The sequence below is a fragment of the Grampus griseus genome, assembly GCF_964374135.1.
Source record: "Grampus griseus genome assembly, chromosome: 13".
In the NCBI taxonomy this organism is placed as follows: Eukaryota; Metazoa; Chordata; class Mammalia; order Artiodactyla; family Delphinidae; genus Grampus; species Grampus griseus.
In genome coordinates this window covers 45809394-45827006 of record NC_139007.1, presented here as the reverse complement: position 1 = coordinate 45827006, position 17613 = coordinate 45809394, and the positions used below count along the sequence as shown (strand labels likewise).

Genomic DNA, 17613 nt, shown 5'->3' with positions numbered 1-17613 from the left:
TTCTCCTTACTGGGAAGCAGCAGCATAGCACAGGGAGATCAGCTCCGTGCTTTGCGATGACCTAGAGGGCTGGGATAGGGAGGGTGGGAGGGAGGCTCAAGAGGGAGGGGATATGGGGACATATGTATGCATACGGCTGATTCACTCTGGTTTACAACAGAAACTAACACAGTATTGTGAAGCAATTATACTCCAATAAAGATCTATTAAAAAATAATAATAAAACAGAGAAGAGAAAGCTTGTCCCTAACTTTGCATTTATGAAGGTATTAGAAATATCCAACACATTGATAATTTCTGATTATAAATTTAACTATTTACATTTTAAAAATGCTAATTTAATTGACTTTTAATGGGGAATAAAATTAATCAATGAAAAATATTTTCTCCCTGATAGAAATTTTCATAGAAAAATCTCATATTTTTATGGCTGGGTATTATAGGTCTGAAAACAAAGGCAATCAGACTGAAATAAACATTGACAATTTCCTCCCAGAATTATTGATTCATAGAGGAAGAATCTGCGTCATTGTATGAAACCAGCAAAATATGTATAAACACAAATTTTTTTAATTGTAATATATATTTTAAAAAATTAATTTAATTTATTTATTTTGGGCTGTGTTGGGTATTCGTTGCTGCATGCAGGCTTTCTCTAGCTGCGGCGAGCGGGGGCTAACTCTTCATTGCAGTGTGCGGGCTTCTCATTGCGGTGGCTTCTCTTGTTGCAGAGCACAGGCTCCAGGCACGTGGGCTCAGTAGTTGTGGCTTGCAGGCTCTAGAGCGCAGGCTCAGTAGTTGTGGCGCACGGGCTTAGTTGCTCCGCGGCATGTGGGATCTTCCTGGACCAGGGATCAAACCCGTGTCCCCTGCATTGGCAGGCGGATTCTTAACCACTGCGCCACTAGGGAAGCACAGTTATTTTAAAATATTTCTTATAATCATGTTTTTATATCTAACAATCAGATCATACTGTATTCTGTGGATGTCATTTCTATAAAACCATATTGGAGTAGTTAATGATTTACCACGTTTTGTTTTTTTCCTTTACTTTTACATAGTAAATTCTTATTTAACTACACCAGCCTAAGTTATCTTGCTAGATAACTCTAGCAATAGAGCAGTCTATATTACACATAAAGACACACAAGAAGAGTTTGCATTGCATGAAAGCAACACAAACTGATTTCATGGGATTTGAATAATAATTAACAAGAGTCACCATTTATTGAGTCTGTGCAGTGTCAGAAACCACCATGCTAAATATTTCATAAGCATTAATTAGCTCAATTAGTCCTCACAAAAACCTTTTGTGGTAGATAAAATTATTAAGCCCATTTTACAGATGAGAAAACTGAGTCTTGGAGAAGTTATTTAACTTGTCATACAGCTAATGTGGTTTCAAACATAGATTTGTCTGACTCTGTCGTAAATGTTTTAAATTGCTACATATTTTGCCTCTACTTTGAAATCCTATTTTATGTTACTCCTGTTTTCATAATATAACAGAAACTTGAACAACCACATCAATGCTCACTTCAGTATAGAGATAAGTCTGTGGTTCTTGGGGTGGTGCCTTTCTTGGGATAACTCAAGTTTATTCTACATCATCCTGATCTTCTTAGTCCCTGCTGCACTCTCTGAACTTTCGATGGTCACATGTTCTCAAATGCAAGGAGCCCACAAAAAGCTATTCAGGAGTTTCACTAGGGCAAGTCACTTAGCACTGAAGCATGTGTCAAAAACAAGCTATTCTTTTTGGTTTCCAGAATTCAGTAGTCAGTTCTTGGCCACTTTTCCCTTATACTCGCTGGGGAGCATCAGGATGTGAGAGAACCCCCGATATGCCAGGAGGTTCTCTTTCACCAAAGGACCAGTGTTTCTTCAGAGGGCTCTCTCTGCTAGTTTGATGTCCCAGTGCCTCTTACCCCTCGGTCAACTGAATACTCAGCTTCCTGTGAAAATACATCAGGGACCATCTTTAGGTACATATTCTAGGTGAAGTTTCTTTCGGTAGTGGGGAGTTGAAATGAATGTTATAAATTGTAGAACTATCCAAACGGGGTGTAATGAGTGAAAAACAGTACATGTGTTGGGAGAGGGGATGGCAAATAATATAAAATATTACCTCAAAAATTCAAAGGCAAGAAATCTTGCCACTTTATAATATAAAATATGGAAACAGGGCTTCCCTGGTGGTGTAGTTAAGAATCTGCCTGCAGGGCTTCCCTGGTGGCGCAGTGGTTGAGAGTCCGCCTGCCGATGCAGGGGACACAGGTTTGTGCCCCGGTCTGGGAAGATCCCACATGCCGCGGAGTGGCTGGGCCTGTGAGCCATGGCCGCTGAGCCTGCGCGTCCGGAGCCTGTGCTCCGCAATGGGAGAGGCCACAACAGTGAGAGGTCCGCATACCGCAAAAAAAAAAAAAAAAAAAAAAAGAATCTGCCTGCAATGCAGGGGACACAGGTTCGAGCCCTGGTCCGGGAAGATCCCACATGCCGCGGAGCAACTAAGGCCTTGCGCCACAACTACTGAGCCTGCACTTCTAGAGCCCGCAAGCCACAACTACTGAGCCCGCGTGCCACAACTACTGAGGCCCACGCGCCTAGAGCCCGTGCTCCGCAACAAGAGAAGCCACTGCAATGAGAAGCCCGCGCACTGCAACGAAGAGTAGCCCCCGCTCGCCGCAACTAGAGAAAGCCCGCGCAGAGCAACGAAGACCCAACACAGCCAAAAAATAAAATAAATGAAATAAATAAATTTATTTAAAAAATATGGAAACAGTTCTGTTTTCCATAGAGGTCATGTATAAAGCATTAATAAGCTAAAGTACTCAAAGCTAAATGACAAATCTGGATTAACAAACTGCCCATGAAGCTCATATTTGCCTCGGTGTGTTTAAAGATGCTTGAGGGCTGTAAATCTCTGACCGTCATTCTATTGATTGGCAAGAACACCAGCCGTGTTTTTAACTAATAAAAACAACGGTTTCTCTTTACTTTAGAGCAGGTGTCATATTGAGCAGTTAATTTTTCACTTTTGTAAATGTGTTCCTCACCCAATTCTCCCTGAAGACCCTACAACATCTATTTTAAGAAAAGAGGTAAAGTCACCACACCACACTAAGAAATCTTGGTTTTCACCTTCTCTTCACCTTTAGTTCCATTCAACTTTAGGGTTAAAATTAATCACGTCAGCAACATAGAAAAATGCTACTTAAAAGCATTAACATAGTTTTCCCTTCCATGATATTTAACTATTTCCCTGATAGTTCAAGGGAGGAAGTCTGGGACTGAATTTGTGGAAAAAGAATAGTGAGTTCTATTAAAACTTATTTTATTGGCTGAAATCATCATTTTTGAAAAGAGACCTTAATTAAGACCCTCATGAAGAAAACCAAAACCTAAAACTACTACAATGTTATATGTCACATATATCCCAATAACAAAAAAGAAAACCATGAGATTAATTTCTTTAATTGTGTGTTGTCATGGAACAGATAAAAGGGGCTTAAAGCCTATTTTTAATAGTGGATTCTAAGAAAGTAATGCTGTTCTCATGATAAAAATATTTTAGCATTTCAGAGTTTATAAACATCTCAGCTTGACATTCTTATCAGCCTCTTCTCATACTTTATAGATCTTTACAATTATGTAAGTTTCTCATGTTTTATCAGTAAATTACCACAATCATGAAAGCCTCAGGAGGGTCTTTCTAGACTCATTCTGGCCACTTTTCCAAGCTCTCCATGCTCTGTCACCTCTTTTCATCTTTTGCTTCCAGTCATAGTTTCCGTTCGTGCTGGATTCCTGTACTGAACTTGTCCTGCCTGCTCATCCCTCCCTCACCACAACTTCCTTCCTCAACATCCTCTACTTCCTGCTTTTTCCACAGTCTCAGTATATCCTTCTTTCAAGAAGTTTCCCTGACCAGGTCTCCCACCTTATCCCTGCCCAGTATGCATCTCCAGGAGCTTGGTTCTTGTTTTAATTTCTCTGAGATCCTTCACTTCTTTTCACAATTTCAACTAATTACTTCTTTTTTTTTTTAAGCAATGTAAGTAAATTTTATTTGCTAGGTATACAAATGATTTTGGACTTATAGAAAAGGTTACCCCAAAGATTACATTTTATTGCCTCAACCCTCTTTGCATCTATTAGCAAATTCATTTCCACATTCCTGATTGCCTGATCTTCGAATTCTCCAGTAACATCTTATTGATTCCCCCTTTAAGTATAGAGACAAAGAAAATATTTGATTTCTGTTCAATTTATGTAAGAGTTATGATTTTATCATTTTGAAGATTATACTTGAGCAGCAATTTAGCTAATGAAATGTGTGTGTGTGTGTGTGTGTGTGAAAGAGAGAGAGAGAATTACTAAAACCCTCCTTGCTCATTTTGTTAACATTTATAACCATAAGTAATCAGCTGCCCCCACTGGGCTTTAGCTGTATCCACATTAAATCAGTATATTGAGTCTAATTTAGAAAGTTCATCATCACCTAGGTGAATTGCTTTGCAGTTTTACGGAGTTCAAGAAAGATCACGGAAGCTGGCATTTAATGTAATTATAGAATAATTATTACCATTTGTAAAAAAAATTCCAAGCATAAAGCAACTAGAACAAAACACTCTTCAAACTAGAGGGAGGTTGTGAAATGGCTAGTTGGTTCAATTGTCATTTCCTCCCACTCAAGGTGTTCGGTCCTTGAATCTTTCCCTTGCTTAGATGAGGAGCTGATTTCACAGGAGTCCTCTCAGTGGAAGAAGAAATGGTGCGAGATACTGATATTAAAAAGTTCATGTAATGTGAATTTGAGAATGCTGAAAAAATTGTCATCCCATGTGGAAATCCTGTGTTCATAAGAAAGCGCTGTAGTAAACAGTGTAATTCCAATTCAATCCTAGTCTTTTGTGAACTGCAAAAGGCATTAACCTCTGTTTTTGCTGCAGGCTTTCAAATAAATAGGTATGAGATAACTACCACTCATATTTTGGAATCAAAGACATTGCTGCTTCAGCTAATCTAACAGGAATCTAACGAGAGAGTTTGTACTCAATCTCGACTGAAGACAGGCATACCTGAACCCTTTTTAATTCAATCCAGTCTACATTTCTCCTTAAAATGTATTAATATTGCATGTACCCTGTATAATCTTTATTCATACCTTCCTGAATTATCTGGGGATAGGCACAGATTACAAATTAACCTCCCACCACTATTCCCTTTCTGCTAATAGGTTTTTCATTCACATATTAGATATTAAAAGTCAATTCTTACTGAAATGAATACCTCATAAAACTATTTTCCCATGTGGAAAGTGTGATAAAGTAAGAAGGTAGGCCAGAGATACAGTCTATTTTTCTTTGCTGTAATTACAATAGGATATATAAATAGTTGTTTGCAAAATCCATAAGAAATGGAATTTGTGGAATCAAAACTTTTTATTAAGTAGAGATACTTTTACATCTTATTTTTAAAATCTTAGAATATGATATTTATTTGTGTTTGTCCATTTTCTACCTGAACAAAATAGAATATAGAGCTTACTCTTTTTGATTACTGAGATCTTGCAACGTTATCCTTAATATTTTTTTTTTTGGTTTCATATCCCATATTTAATTAATTCAGTGCAACTTCTGGGAGGAGTGGGTTTAGATCAAACAAGAAAAAACCTTTAACCACATAGAAAATAGTCATGAAGCAACCTCAACTAATTACTTCTTAACAGTAAGCAGTTGTGTGAAGTCCGTGAGGGAGGGACCTTGTCTGTTCTTGTTATCACCAGTGTGAGCAACACATTTGTTGAAATGTGGGATAAAATGGAGTATCTCTTGGGATTTTCAACACATTAACCCATTAACAAAACCTAACCAAGCCTGAGAATACTACCAAGGCATTTCATTAAGAATACTCAAGCAATAAGTAAATTTTAAGTCTTGAGAGTAAATGAAATATTTGTAAATAATGAGATAAAGTTTTTAATAGGAACAGGAATCTGCTTTTAGTTGTGCTATTTAGAAATACAACAGTATTATGCTTTTCATGCTTCAGTTTTCTTTGATTATTGAGTTGCTTTGTTATTATTTTACAGAGTAATAAATAAGACAGTATCCACACACACACACACACAAAAAGCTTCCCATGCTACTGAATGGGCAGAGAGGCTTTTACTAGAACCCCTGATGTTGATAAGTAAAAAGGTCAAACTACTGTCAATGAGTGGTGAATTTTATCTTCCTAAACATCTGAATGAATATGATTGAAATTATAGACATTAGAAGAGAAATTTGCGGAAAAATCAGAGATCTCTCCAACTGGATTAGATTCTACAAAAAAACTAAATTACTTTGCTCATTCTGGAAATAGACTATTTTTAAAATGGGAAACATTTCTACCATAGTATTATGTAGCCAATATCAACAAAAATTAAATACTATTTATAAGATTTTGATATTAGAAAACTAATCAAAGACCTTTTTACCAATCAGAACAGAGATAAGACCTTATTTTGTAATCAGATATCTCAAAATTAGCGAATAGATTGTTCACTGGCGTCTACTTAAAACTATCAATCTTTCCCAGCCATTGCTAATGCCTATAATCAAGGAGTAACTGAAATTTATTTTCTTTTCATTTAATCAGTGTGCTTTTGGAACAGACAGGTTGTGTTCTCTGCCATTTACAAACTCAAGGATTTAATTTAGAATTCAATAATTGAGTGAGATAGTATAATGACCTTTTATATAAATTCATCATTTCTTATCATTCCCAAAGCACAAAATGTCCCATATGCCGTAATCATTATTGTTTACTTTTCTGGAAGGTTTTTGTTTAAATTTCTATAACTCACCTAGGATTGTAAATCTGCCTTCAAAATACCGTATGAACAGTTTATTACTCCAGGCCTTATAAGAGCTCATAGCTGTTATTGTGAGACTTGTATGACAATTAATTTCACTCCCTTTTACTCAGGTTTATAAAGAAATCTGAGGACCTGTAATATCCCTTTCCAGGAAGTCTGAACATACTCTCATTTGCCTCCTGCTTTTTTGAAAAGATGAAACTTTGGATTTCAGAATTCATTTATCTCAAAGTCTCTTTCTTTCTTTCTTTTTCTTTCTTCTTTCTCTCTTTTTTTAAGATTTTTTGATGTGGACCATGTTTCAAGTCTTTATTGAATTTGTTACAATATTCCTTCTGTTTTCTGTTTTGTTTTTTTGGCTGAGAGGCATGTGGGATCTTAACTCCCCCACCAGGGACTGAACCCACACCCCATTGGAAGGTGAAGTCTTAACCACTGCACGGCCAAAGAATTCTTCCTTCCCTCCCTCCCTCCCTTCCTTCCTTCCTTCCTTCCTTCCTTCCTCCCTCCCTCCCTCCCTCCCTCCCTTCCTTCCATCTTTCCTTCCTTCCTTTCCTCCCTCCCTCCTTCCTTCTTTTCTTTTCACCTTCCTTCCTTCCTTCCTTCCTTCTCTTTTTCCTTGGGGATGAGAGGTGAGAGGATAGAGAATGCACCATCTGAGCTGAGTTTCAAGGATTGGCAGTATTCTCTGTCCTATTTTTGTGGACTGCATTTGTATAAGCATGAATCAGTGATCCAAAAACATAATCAGTGAGCCTCTAATTTATTGCTTATCATGTTTTTCTGAAGAAGAGGAAACACATACTGTTGTGGACTTGGGGGTGTAGTCAGAGCAGCTATACTCTGGATGGCTAAATGGAGCCCATGTCCTTTAAGGGCTCCCAGGGCAAATCTGAATGGAAACAGGAGCATTTGGCATTGTTCCTCACTGGTCAGGATGGCGCAGGCACAGCTCTGGGGCTGTCTCAGCACCCCGTTAGAGGGGCCCACCCATTGCTGCCTGCTGAAGCAGGCTAGCTTCTTTCTAGCTCTCCTTCTTTTCTTTCTCTCTGCTTCTGGCCCTACTCCTCTGCCTGTTTGTTTCTCTAGGTTGTGTGTGTGAGTTTCTCAGGCACAGTTCCTGAAGAGATGATCTGATTCGTTAACTAACATTTAATACAGATTGCCATTATTGGGCAAAGTTTTGAGGCAATCCCCTCACAGCCTAGTCGTCTACCTCTATTTCTCCATAGAGTGTTACTGGCTTTTGAAGTGGGACAGTTCTTCAGATCTCTCCCACACACTGCAGGATATTCACATCCCTGGTCCTGCCACTGAATGCCAGTGCACCTGCCCTCTTTAGGCACCATGCCAATGAAAAATAGCCCTCTCCCCATTTCCAAAGTAAGCTTTTGACCTGGGCAACCTTGAGAGTCCCATGGTCTCTTCTCTCTCAAAGCAGAAACAAAGGGAAAGATTTTACCTCACAACTGTAATTGAAATTTAGCTTAAATTATTATTTTTTTAAAAAACCCTTTCTTGGAAGAAAGATAAGAAAAGCGCCCTCTTTTTAAACATACTATAACATTTTTCTCAAGAAGCTGAGCTATAAGAGGGTCAGGGTTTTTCTTCGTATTCTTTGCATTTCATGTTTCCCTCCAGTATTGGTTCATTCTCATTAATCATGGTTTCTGAAGATAGCTAGTTCATTTCTCTCCAGCAAATAATCATCAGTAGTTTGTATTGCTTTACCTGTACTGGCTTCTAGAGACGGAAACAAACTGAAGTGTCTCTCGGCAGGCTTCTTTTTTACTGGGGGTGGGGGAATCTATGCAAGGACTAAAATAAAACCATCCAAAATCAAAGCAGCAACAACACAGTTCAAATTAAAAAATCAAGGAACATTTTTTTTTTTATCATTGCTCATGGACACCTGTCCTTCCCGTCGGTCATAGCGTTTCCCCTCCTTGTATCCACACCCCTTTTCCTTCATACATGTTTCCAGTCACTTCCTTTCTGTGAAAAGTTGCTTAGCTTTTTAAAAAAGTTCTAATTTTTGCTTTTGCTGTTCTTTGTGTAAAAGTAGCAGATTGGATGGATGTGTACACTAGGTGTTTGAAATTCTCTGAAAATCCAGAGTGAAGAAACCAGGTGTGGAGGAGGCTCTCCAGCCTCTCTTGAGCAGAGCTTTGAGCTGACTGGAAGTGCTTAATCTGGATCATCATTTTCACAGTATTTTCAAAGGAGAGTTAAACGCTGTGCTTATTGGGAAATCTCTGTCAGTTGGTGGTTGTTCCGATAGGCAGCCAAATGAGGTGATTACCTTTGGGATTTTAGCATAGAAATCAAAGTAGAACACATCAGCAAGAGCCTCTTTCATTCCATCTTTAGAACCAAAACATTCAGTAGTTGAAGCAAGAGCTCTCTCTGACTCAGTGGCAAAATGTCTATATTTTTAGATGCCACTGCTTTTTCCTCAGATGCTCGTTTTGTGAATTTCATTTCCTATTTCATATCAGACCAGTGGTTGAGATTGGTAGGTGGGTCACTAGACATGTTTTTGTTTTGCAGACATTATTTCCATTTCGTTTCTCTCTGTACTGTACACTTGCAGTAGTATGCAAACTGTGTGATACAAGAGGTTTCTGCCTTATTTCCACATGCAGAGTAGCTGGGTGTCCTCTGCCTGAGCGTTTGGTTGTTCAAGCTCTGTCCACCTCCTAAACTGGCTACTGAGAAAATCAACTTCAACCACGTCAGAGAGTCTCTGGCAGCAGTTCCTAATAATTATTTATGCTTTGGGAATGCTTTTCAGCTCCTAAAACCTGTCTATTTCAGTTTGATTTTCTCAGTTTGTACAATATATGCATATCCTCTTTTTCCCTTTTGTCATCTCCCCACTCTCCAGTGTTTTGCTTTTTAATGTTCTGTAGTTTTGTATGAGATGAGACTTGGGTACTTCTTGCTCAAGCTTTAATGCTTTGTAAATAAAATTGGATATTTATTAAAAAACAAACAAACAAAAAACCCTTTCTGACCTGAAAGTGTACTTGGGAACATAGAACTGAGGATAGCTCTAATTTTTCTTAGTGCAATTCTACCTGGAGAGAAGAAAATAAACTAGATCCATTCTGATCTGTGATTTTAGGTTAATGACGTAGCTGGGTTTTAGTTTTTCTTCAAGTTGTTACAAAATAGGCTCTTGGTCTCTGAATTGTATTAAGAATCCACCAAATTAATTGAAACATTCATTTTTCATGTCTTTTATATTTAGTAACCACCATACCATAAGGTTTGAAAGATAGTACCCCAAGAATTGAGTTGTAATAAACCTAGCATTTAAAAAATTTTAACCTTAATTTTGCAATTCACATAAGCATTAGCTTGAACAGGTCACTTCTTTATAATTGATACTCCACAACTTCTAACAGTTACTTGAAGAATGATTTATTTACTTTTAAAAACATAAAAACCTAGGCAAATCCTCTTAACTATATCAACGTTAACCTAAAGAATAACAGAAAATGCCTTAAGCAGCCAAGTTTTAGATCCATGAAGGAAACAATTCTTAAACAATGAGTGTAGCTGATGGGTAGAAAGGTATTAAATGTCTCAAGCGCCTTTTGGTAAAATTAAAGATGCTGTCACCATCAATTCGTGCTGGAATAGCACTGCCTCTCCAGGGGCATTTGGATGCTGTGTCGGGAGTACATTGGTATCTAGTGTTGAGGCCAGGAATACTAAATCTTGTTCAATATGCAGAATAGTCCTGCAAAGCAAAGAACTGTCCTGCCTGAAAGCCAATGGTGCCTGCACTGAGAAATACTGTGCTACCTCTAATAGCAATAAACTCAAGTTCACTACCTGGGGAAAAGAGGAAGTTAGTCTTTTTGTCGTCAAAATTTAGCACCTTGTTACAATGCACATGAAACCCAGACACTGCTCACTTGTCTTCTGAGCTTCTCCCTGCTCCAATCATTTTCCCTCACCTTAAAAGGGCAGGAGGGAGTACCAATATAGGGTCAACTATTTCCACTGAAATACTTTGCAAATAGTGTTAAGGAAAACTTTAGAGCCGCTAGTGACATATTCCTTTTTTTCCCCTTCTATCTAGTCAGTCGCCAATCCTTCAATGTAGTCTTTGAAATGATCCTCATGTTTCTTTAAAATGATGCTTGTGCTTCTTTCTCTCTCCCCTCCTCATTCACTCTTCTTCCCCATAAGTCTCTGCACTTATCCGCTGAGCATCTGGATGAAAGAAACAGCCTTCAGAGTGGCCCATTCTTAGGCTAATTCCTTTCCTAACAAGTCCACCTCCTCCCTCCAGCTGCTGCTAGATGTTCCCTAAACATCTTTTCCTCACCTTGTTTTTTACTCAAAAATCTTCAGTTGAGGTTCTATATCCTATCACCCCTTCATCATTACATCAAAACTTATTAAAGGTATTGGCACTTTTTCATCTTTGTGTTTCTTTCATCTTTTTCATCTTTGTATTTTCCACTGTGTCAGACATGAAACAGATGCTGAATATATACTTAATTACCATAAAAATGGAGATTTGTTTCTCAATTTTTAAGATTTATGTCCAATCACTTTTTTTTTTTTTTTTGCGGTATGCAGGCCTCTCACTGTTGTGGCCTCTCCCGTTGCAGAGCACAGGCTCCGGACTCGCAGGCTCAGCGGCCATGGCTCACGGGCCCAGCCGCTCCGCAGCATGTGGGATCTTCCCGGACCAGGGCACGAACCTGCGTCCCCTGCATCGGCAGGCGGACTCTCAACCACTGCACCACCAGGGAAGCCCCCCAATCACTTCTTTTTTTTTTTTTTTTTTCCCAATCACTTCTTAAAGCTGTTTTGTTTTCTTCTTCAGTCCAAGCCCTTATTAATTTCATTTCCTTTGTACTCTTATGATATTACCATAGCAAAGAATAGAACACTTAGTTTTCTATTACTCGTGATTTGTTATTGTTGCAAAATATTTCTGCTAATTCATTAGCTCATAAACTACATACTACTGAGCAAATGGCAGCAACACTCCAACAAGTCCACAGATAATTGTTTATTGCTTTGCTGAATAACAATTCCACAGTTTGTCTCTACCAAATTACATCATGATGTAAAATGGGTGTTTGGGGCTTACAGATCCTTTTATAATGTACCCGGGGCTTACAGTATAACCCAATCCTTAATACAAGTAATAGAAGACCTGTCATAAGACTAAAGGAGAAGCCTGTAAAGTTAATGGAAGTTTCCCATTATAGGCCATGAGTCTTAACAACAGACCTTTCAGTTAGGACATATGAAAAAGAAACAGAAACAGAGCTAGATAAATGGTGTATCAAATTGTATTAGTTTATATGTAATGAATCTTTCACTTCTGAGTTTGTTTTTGCATCCAGATGACCCTTGAACACTCATTCACTCTCAGTTTCTAAGCAAAGTTCTCGATTAAAGACTGCTTCCACATCTGCAGAAGTTCAAACAGTTTACAAGTCACAAGTTCTTTATATGCATGGATCTGTTATGCAAATGTTCTAGAATTATTGTTTTGACCAACCAACTTTACTCTTTAATTTGATATACAAAGGTGCTTTGCCTGCAAATCCCCAGGATTCTTTTTTTTTTTTTTTTTTTTTTTTTTTGCGGTACGCGGGCCTCTCACTGTTGTAGCCTCTCCCGTTGCGGAGCACGGGCTCCGGACGCGCAGGCTCAGCGGCCATGGCTCACGGACCCAGCCGCTCCGCGGCATGTGGGATCTTCCCGGACTGGAGCACGAACCCGTGTCCCCTGCATCGGCAGGCAGACTCTCAACCACTGTGCCACCAGGGAAGCCCCCCCAGGATTCTTTAGAAACAGAACCAGCCCTGAGAACAACCAAGCCTTTAAAAATATTTCCATACTTTATTTCTTCCTATCTTTTTTAAATAAAGAAGGAAAGCATTTTTAATCTCCATTCAGTTACATAGAATTGGAACACTGCTATGTAACAGAAATCATCATACTAATGCACAGAAACTGAAAGTCAAGCAACTTTGGTCGAGGCTGAATTGAATTAAGTGTTGATCTTGTAAACATTTCCATAGGAGGTAGCCATACACATTTGACTTTTTGTCAAATAAGGGATAGTAAACAATGATTCTGAGATCCTAATAAATTAAAAGTATTTTAAAAGCATTAAATAAATGTTTCTCTTTTTTAAAAACCAAAAGTGAAACAGCACACAGATTTTCAATAAATTAAGAAGTGAAATATTAAATCTTCAGAGTTGAAATGTCTGCATCTTCAAAGCTCCACTGGTTCCATTTGATAATGTTTGAAACTATGATTAATAACGGGACCACATTCTAAACAACTTGTGTGCAAGGCAAACTCTGCGAATATTACCATTCACTATGGTGTTGTCCATAGTTTTACACCGGTGACCTGAAAAACAATACCGTGCCACTGGATATTCCATTTTCTTTCTCTGACAGCGGTCTGAGTAGATAGCATGTGAGCACTACAGACTTTTCAAGTTTCAACCCCTACCCAACAGTGCTGGCTTAAGTGCCTCCAGCTGCTGTTCCCATGAACACAGTGTTGATTGGTGGTAGAGAGGATGCCATTTCTCTACCATTTGCTCCATGGGAGTCCAAGCTTTCTTGAACTGGATATTGATTGGAAGTTCCATACATACACTGGGATGAGGAGGAAGGAATCGGGGTTTGCAAGCTGGATGCTGTAAGGGAAAATATAATCATCAATTGAAAATTGACTGACATTTTCTTTTTTCTGTGCCACTCACTTTACGACTTGTGCATTGAGCACATGTATCTGTACTAAATTCGAGTGTGTATGGTTTCTCAGAGCAATGCTCATCTGTTCTTCCATTTCCCCCCCTGCTATTCTCCCACAAATTTTCCTTCAGCACATTTCACAAAGAAAATTCAATTTCAAACATAAATTCAGACAACTGTATCACCAAAATATATCCCCAGTCTACGTTCTTTTTCCAGCTGCACCTCCACCACTGTAGTTCAAACCACCATCTTCTCTTACCTGGACCAACACAGCAGCCTCCTAACTAGTCTCATGACCCTCACCCTGCAGAGAACAGCCAGGATAATCTTGCTGCTGTGTGTATTAAATTGTCCCTCTTCTCAAATGCTACAATGACTTCCCATTACTCTTAGAACAAAATCCAAGCTCCTTGCCGTGGTTCATAACATCCTAGATGAATTGGTCTCTGCCTTCTGATTTATTTTACTCCCCTCTCTTCATACACTGTACTCAAAACACATGAGCCTTCTTTCTGCCCCTTGAATTTTCCCAAAATGGTCCCATTTCAGAAACTATGCAACTTGCCATTTCTTCTGCCTGGAACTCCATCATCAAATCTTCACATCATTGCCTCCTTATCACTCAACTTGCAACTCAAATATTTCTGCCTCAGGAATCCTTTCCGAGCAGCCTTACCTAAAGCAGCTCCTCCGTTACTATTTGTCATTTTACCCTATTTAATTGACCTGAGAGTAACTGAAATTATCTTTTTAATGCATTTGTTTATATTTTCATTGCCTTATCTCTTCCTACTGGAATGTAAACTTCTTACAAGCAGGAACTCTGACCTGATTACCACCATAACCTCACACCTAAAATGAGGTTCGGCACATAATAGTAGGTTCTCAAAACTTTTTACTAACTGGCTCGCTAGCACTACCTTTCCTGCATTTTTGGTTCCTGCCTTCTCAGTGCTGTTTTTCTTCTTTTTCTAAGTACCATCATCTCTGTCACTAAAAACCAAGCTTTATAATTAAGGAAATATAATTATAGGTCCTAACTCCCCTTGTGCCACTCATTCACTTACTCTATTCCCTCTTTTCACGCTGAAGCCCTCTTTGCAATTTACTTGTAAGCCAGCTCTGACAACTAAAGCTTAGAATCTGTCCTACACCCAAACTATGTTTCATCAAAGCATCCACTATCACTACAAGTAAACAGAACTAATAGTAACAATAGCAACTCCGTACATTTCAGTCTCACAGTGAGGAAACTTCCTGAAGTGGAATTTTCTGCTTCATTAGAGTAACCCAGAAGCAATGACCATCTGCAGATAGCATAAGATGATAGCAGACTCTGCTCAGGGAGCGTCTGTGATGGTCATAGGAAGGGAAGAAGTGCTTCCTATTGAATTATTGGAAAAACACACTGAGTGAGGAGAGATGCAATGTATTTCATTTTCCCTTATGCTCTGTTTGGGTGTCAATGCCCTCTACTTATGCTAATCTGAAATCAGTTCCATTGGAAGATTTCAATCATCTCATTTAAACATTAACACTCCGCCTTGATACTTACGTGGATATAATACTTGCCCTGTGATACCTTATTAGCAGGTTTAGAAACTAAATCTATGCATTTGTTTCTGCCCCTTTTTTCAACTCAGTGATGTAATGAGTTCCTACTATGTGGCAGACTCTTTGCTGGGTGTCGGTGATGCATCTAGTACAAGTGGCCGTATTTTCTCAGGGACAGCAACCCGGCTGGAATAAGAAGCTAGGGGACTTCATGGCAAACATACAGTTTTGCTCATTTTTACTTAAAATGTATGTTCTAGAATAAGAAAGCAACATTTTCTACAGAGGTATCTAATCACATTTTACATACAACTGAGAAAATTATAGTAACCTTCATTACAAGTCACCATTTTCTAAAACTTGGAGTGGTTTTAGGATACTGATGGAGATTATGGGGTCCAAAGACAGCTCTTGGCACTGGCCCTGCTTCCAACAGTGAACAAGAGAAAGTGAGAAAAAGATATCATTATTGCCCTTGTAAAACTTAACAGATTTTTGGACTGCGTTTGACAGGTTACCTGAATTTTTTGCATACATAATAGATTCCAGAGATTTGTTTTGGAAAGAATACCAGATCTAGCAGTAGGTTGCATGGTGACATGTATATAGAGAAATGGCAAGGCTTTTACTAACAGATTCAGAAACATAACTTCAGATCCGAAGTGATAAACCAACTGTGGGAACGTGAGTGCCCAGTTAACACTGCATAGCTGAGGTTAACAACTTTAAAGAACGTTTTCAAGAAACGTTAATATAATTTACCTACTACAGGAGTTCGACATGCAACTGCAGTTGGTGTGTCTGCATAAAACGAGCTGGTCTGCTTTCTACTACCATCGTCTAAGAGGTTGAGTGGATCATGGATGTCACCATAGGGAGGCAGGGAGCGAACACTGCTGATGACAGAAACATGTTGATTCACCATCGATCCAAGTCTGTGAGACTCTGAGTAGTTCACATTGCTTCCGTAGTACCCTACAACAGAAAACGGTGAGAATGTAGCGTTAACTTATTACAAGTAATGTTCCAGGGAGATAAACAAAAAGGACAAGGTAATAGGATAGAGCCCTAGAGATAGCATACTGTAAATATTACATTTACATCTACATTTACAATATGGTTGGATTTGTGCTTATAGATAGATATGGTTCATTATGTTGTTTTTTGTTTTAAAAAATACATAGGCATTATCATATTATCAAGTCTGAGATGGAAGACAACACCTCTCTCATATTTCCCTTATTTAAATTAACAAGATCTTACAATGCTTATGAAGAAAAAAAAAAGGCACTGTCAGCCTCTCACAAAGATTACTTGTCAAATACTGATTTTATTTACAGATTCATGTTTCTGGGAGAAGGACTGGCCTACACTGAGGAGAGGCGCATCAGAGCAGCCTCTACACAGAGCTTACTTTGGTGGCTGACTTAAGTCCACAGAGTTTTGCAACTCAGTAACCTCAAGGTACTTCAACGGGAGGCACTGTTTGGGTCCTAATCTTTGAGATCTGCTGCTAGCTCTCCGGAAGAAACATTATTCACTAAATTTTCAAAGGACAGAACATTCTTCTTTTGGGCTATTAAGGTTGGTCTCAAACATATGGTTTGACATAATATTTTTGCATCATGCAGGACATTTAGAAGGGCAACTTTAATAAAGTCACAAGAATTAGGGATATGTTTGTATGTGGCAGAAGTTGGCTCCAAATATCTAAGATTCCATGATTTTGAGAAAGCTCTACATGGGATGACATGCTGTTCACCGGAGGTAGAACTCCATGTCTGATTTTGCCTTACTGCCAACTCAAAAGCCAGGAAAAATTCTTAAACAATTTCAATACCATTAGGTGAATTAGGAGGCAATGTTGCTCCTTGGCAGCTGGCAGCTCCTGTGTTGCTCAGGAAATTGAAGCTTCCTGTATTTAAAAACTGCATACTGTGTGAATCTTGGCCATGTGGGGATGGTCCATAGCTGGAAGATGGCCGAGAATTATATGGGGACCCAGCACAGCTGCCACTGAAGAAGTCTCTAGAAAGCTGCTGTTCACTCCAGACCATGCATCGACTGTGCTCGGGGCGATGAGGATAGAGTCCCGATGGGGTGTGAGGCTGTGCCCTAAACACAGTCTGATAGTTAGAGTTGGTCCCATAAAAGTCATGGTTGGCTTGAGGGAGAGTAGGATAAACAGGCTCTGAGTATGCTGAGCAGTGTGCTGGGGCTGACAGCACTGGGCCCACACTCGGGGGTCTCCCTGCCATTGGCCCCTGATTAATGACGCTTCCTCGGCTCGCCATGGCTGGAGAAATGGGTGGTGTCATCAGATGACCAGAGCTCTGGGAAAGCTCCATTGGACCTGGAAAAAAGTTACCAGAGCATTCACTAGCGGCAAATTAAAAATAGATGGCTTCACAGCTTTCAAAATTACGCATGATTTAT

At 39.0% G+C, this 17613-nt stretch overlaps 1 protein-coding gene across 1 annotated transcript in view; it reads right to left on the bottom strand.

Moving 5' to 3' along the window:
• Window positions 1-13386: 13386 nt before the first annotated feature.
• Window positions 13387-17613, bottom strand: part of RFX6 (regulatory factor X6) — a gene marked incomplete at both ends in the record, with an annotated part of 55580 nt that continues 51353 nt past the window's right edge. Inside the window, 3 exons of the mRNA XM_082669404.1 lie at window positions 13387-13562; window positions 15940-16152; window positions 17018-17530. Of these exons, the coding sequence (XP_082525530.1) occupies window positions 13387-13562; window positions 15940-16152; window positions 17018-17530 (902 nt within the window). The remainder of the gene's footprint in view (window positions 13563-15939; window positions 16153-17017; window positions 17531-17613) is intronic.